This window comes from Pinus tabuliformis, chromosome 1_2 (genome assembly GCF_031772625.1).
Source record: "Pinus tabuliformis cultivar Carrire ecotype Pingquan chromosome 1_2, CPIR1, whole genome shotgun sequence".
Lineage (NCBI taxonomy): Eukaryota > Viridiplantae > Streptophyta > Pinopsida > Pinales > Pinaceae > Pinus > Pinus tabuliformis.
Genome location: NC_142298.1, coordinates 1,155,673,319 through 1,155,677,072, shown reverse-complemented (window position 1 = coordinate 1,155,677,072; position 3,754 = coordinate 1,155,673,319). Strand labels below are relative to the sequence as shown.

The window sequence follows — 3,754 nt, the reverse complement described above, 5'->3', positions numbered from 1 at the left end:
AAAATGTTCAACTTAAAAGAAATAAGTTCAATTTGAATGATAATATAAGAACATAGATCTAGCATATATTGATACTTTGGTGGTCCAAAAAATGGATCACATACATAAGGGATATTTTGTGTCTACAACCTAGAGATGCTTTTGTTCAAATGCAAACAACAAAGTTTTAAATAAATAATTGAAAATTGCAATAGAGTGAAAGTGGTCCAGAAAATGGATCACATACATAAGGGATATTTTCTGTCTGCAATCTAGAAATGTTTTATTCAACTGCAAACAACAAAATTTTAAATAAACAAATTGAAAATTGCAATAGAGTGAAACAATGTAGACTTCAATGCCCTTGCTCATATTAGATCAAAGGCTATAAATAAGCAAGAAAATGGATTAAAGGATGCTTTTGGTCAATTTAAGATGTTTTTGGTCAATTTAAAAGGTTAGATCAATCAGTTACTTAGTTGTTAGTTTGTGAATATGGTTGAGCATTTGGTTGGTTGATTCCGTATCAGACAGAGATTAGTTAAAATTGAAAATAGTACAGTTTTTTTAATTTTAAATTAACTTAAGTTCAGTATAGTGGAGGCCTCAAATGTGGCTCTGTATTTACTAGAGAACCACTTTCTCGCCATGTCATAGGGGGTTGTCATAATATGTAAATCTGCTGTGCAATTCAACGCAAGAAAAAATTGAATTCAAATTAGTGTTATACGGGTTGCTTGGGTAATCTTTCAAAGCTCTGCATGAGTTATCTGCAAATCTGAATAGCAGAACAAACTTGCCTGAGCAACACAGAATTAATATACAAATAGGAATTTCTCATACAAGGTTCCCACAATGGTGTTCAATTTGTGGGAAGTGATCACTTACATGTGAATAGCAAAATAGATATAAAAAGCCCGCCAAGTGAGAGTTGTCAATGGCCAGCAAATGAAAATAACTCTGCACAGGAACAGAAATTTTGGTTCCAACCATAAGAAGCAGAACGCACAAAATACCATACAACTTACAAACTAACTTTCAATATTTTCTACATACAATGCTGAAGTATATGGGTATGTTTCTACACTAGCATCTATATGTTTCTACACCATAGATCTATTAAGAACAGAAAAAGTTCAAAAACCCTAAACGTGCAAACTTCTCTAGATGTACACTTAATAGATGAAGGCTAAGATGGATCCAAACTATCATATATAACAAAGACACTAAAATCTCACCCTGGCACTAAGATCTCACCCTCCTCTAGAGTATCATGCTTCTCTTGGTGCATGAACAATTTTTAAGTTAGATCAACAACTTGCTGGCTTTTATTGTTATCGCTATTCATGACCATCTTATGGTCATGACATGAATTATAATTGCAGAAGGTTTGTTGTATAGGCTGTCAAGAGACTTACAAAAACAATGCTTGACACCAATGCAAGAGGAGTATAGCTGCATCAAAAGAAATTGTCTTGGCCTATTGAATAATCATATCTTAATAAACAGGATAGGCAATATACTACTTTGAGTTTAGACATAAAATTTCATGGGGTGATAATTACCTATTACAAAAATCACAAGAGCCAAAATGACGGATGCAAGAACAATAGTTACAAAATTTCTGCAAAATAAATTTATAAATCTTAATCCAATTACTTAAATCAAACCATTGGTTTCATTGAAAAGATTCAATTATTTCCTAAAGAAATGCAAATCCAGAAATTTTTTGAAGCTGAGATGCAAATTGAGGCTGAGAGCAAAATAGTCTGCCAACATTCTTAACCCAGACCTAGAAACTGTTTGGAGCTGAGAGTAAAAGAATCTTACAGTATAGCACACCAAGTTAAAGGGATGTTTATATGTAATGTACAAACTCCAACAGGGGAATTGAAATCTCAAAGCAGTGTATAGATGATAATTACCCCCAGTAATGCCTGTTCTCTATGTTGTAACCACCCTCGTGTCGTTTAAAATGGTTAAGAGGGTCATTTCTGCTTCTTGCACCAAAGGCTTGTAGGTTCCATTTTGGATGCCTTCCCCTGTCTGATTTCTCTGTTCTAGCAACAGGTTTCTGGCAATGAAATGGGCTGAAAATGAAAGAAGAGGACCAAAATTTAAGAAGTTTAATGGACAACCTCCATTAAGATTCAGATTAAACGCGAATTGGACTTAAGCGAAGCCGTAAATCGAAATGCAAGAATTTCAAAGAAACGATAGCAGTGTATCATGATAGGCAACTCAACCTCTTCAACTCTTGAGGGCTCAAACCTATTTTTCTATGAAACAAATAATTCAATAATTAACTTTGGGAAACCAAACGAAAACCATTTATACGTCTAGTCGTTCAGAAATTTTTTACCTTTGCTTCTTCTTTCATACCAAACCAAAACCATTTGTAGGGTTAAGTCTTTCAGAAGAATTTTCATATTTGCTTCTTCCTCATTTAATTCCTTGCTAAAAGATTGCAGACATCGTCATTTTAATGTGGCATGCAAGATCCACTCTTAGTCTGAATATTTCGAGAATCTTTTGCTGAGGGGTTGCAAGGCATAAGAGAGGCGTGTTTTGTCTTTAGGTGCCGAAAGTCTGAGGTGTAATTTTCTGTTAAAATCTTCTGGGACTTGAACCCTTTCAGAAAATAGAAGTGTATCATGATAGGCAGCTCAACCCATTGCAATTGTTAGAACATTGTGAAGATTTACTGTGAAACAAACAGGAATACTTCTGGGTAACCAAGCCAAAACCATTCTAGTGCAAAGGCTGCTTCTGTAATAAAGGAAATGAAAAAAATTGAAACATTTCTGTGGCCAATTCTGTTATGAAGAGATAGCATACCCTATAGTCTTCCTATAGGTACATAGAGCAGCTGATAATTGTTCACAGACCTTTGAGATGATAATTGGTTCACATACCTCATACATGTTAGAACTCAATTCGAAATATGTTACTGTACTTGAGCAACAGAGCACAGCGCTGATATATAAAATCTCTTTTTTTCAAAGTTATGAAGAACAAGCAACTGAACAAGTTCCAAACCTACTTTTCAAGATCTGAATTAGCAATATAGCTAATTCAAGATCTGAATTCCTACTTTTCACCCCCAAGTACTACCTCAAAGCCTGACGGACTGAGATAGCGAAGTGCAGGTTCTTACCTGACAGTCTTATTTATGTGATTGACATAAATAAAGTATTTTGTATTTTGATAGAACTTACCAGTTTGTTTCTGAAACATGATCCATGAAATAGCTGCCCTTCATATTCCTCTGAAATAAGTCTGTATGAATTATATGTACAGGGAACAGAAGAGGCGATGTGGAGTGCGGTGGGAATAGGTGGCGTGGCAGTGCTCAGGCGGTGATACCAGTTTGTTTTCTGAAACAAGATCCATGAAATAGCTGCCCTTCATATTCCTCTGAAAATAAGTCTCTATGAATTATATGTACAGGGAACAGAAGAGGCGATGTGGAGTGCGGTTGGAATAGGTGGCGTGGCAGTGCTCAGGCGGTGATGGAGATGATGTGAATATATATATATATATATATTTTGTGAAAGTTTTAATTTAATGTATATTAATAAATATGGTTGATATATTTTTAGGATGAGAATTATTTAAAAATAATTTTTTTAAATTTAATTTAACATATATTAATATAATAATATATTAAATATAATTGATATATAAAAAATTAGATTTATATTTATCCCAAAAATTATATAAGAATAAAAACTAACAATTTTAACAGAAAATAAAAGAATAATAATGTTGAAAG

General features: G+C 33.7%; 1 protein-coding gene across 8 annotated transcripts; it reads right to left on the bottom strand.

The window, feature by feature from the left end:
• Nucleotides 1-247: 247 nt before the first annotated feature.
• On the bottom strand, nt 248-3,487 carry LOC149210329 (uncharacterized). Of its 8 annotated transcripts, none has more exons than XM_089396691.1 (6): nt 3,198-3,487; nt 1,905-2,069; nt 1,545-1,603; nt 1,398-1,434; nt 868-939; nt 248-757 (listed from the first exon to the last, which is right to left on the bottom strand). In XM_089396691.1, the coding sequence occupies exons 1-6, from the start codon at nt 3,239-3,241 to the stop codon at nt 631-633; spliced, it is 504 nt and encodes a 167-aa protein (XP_089252817.1). In that variant the 5' UTR covers nt 3,242-3,487; the 3' UTR covers nt 248-630. The 8 variants fall into 8 exon arrangements, with proteins under 8 accessions (XP_089252817.1, XP_089252819.1, XP_089252820.1 ...); XM_089396693.1 differs by having other exon boundaries at nt 248-661; XM_089396694.1 differs by having other exon boundaries at nt 249-658.
• Nucleotides 3,488-3,754: the final 267 nt, after the last annotated feature.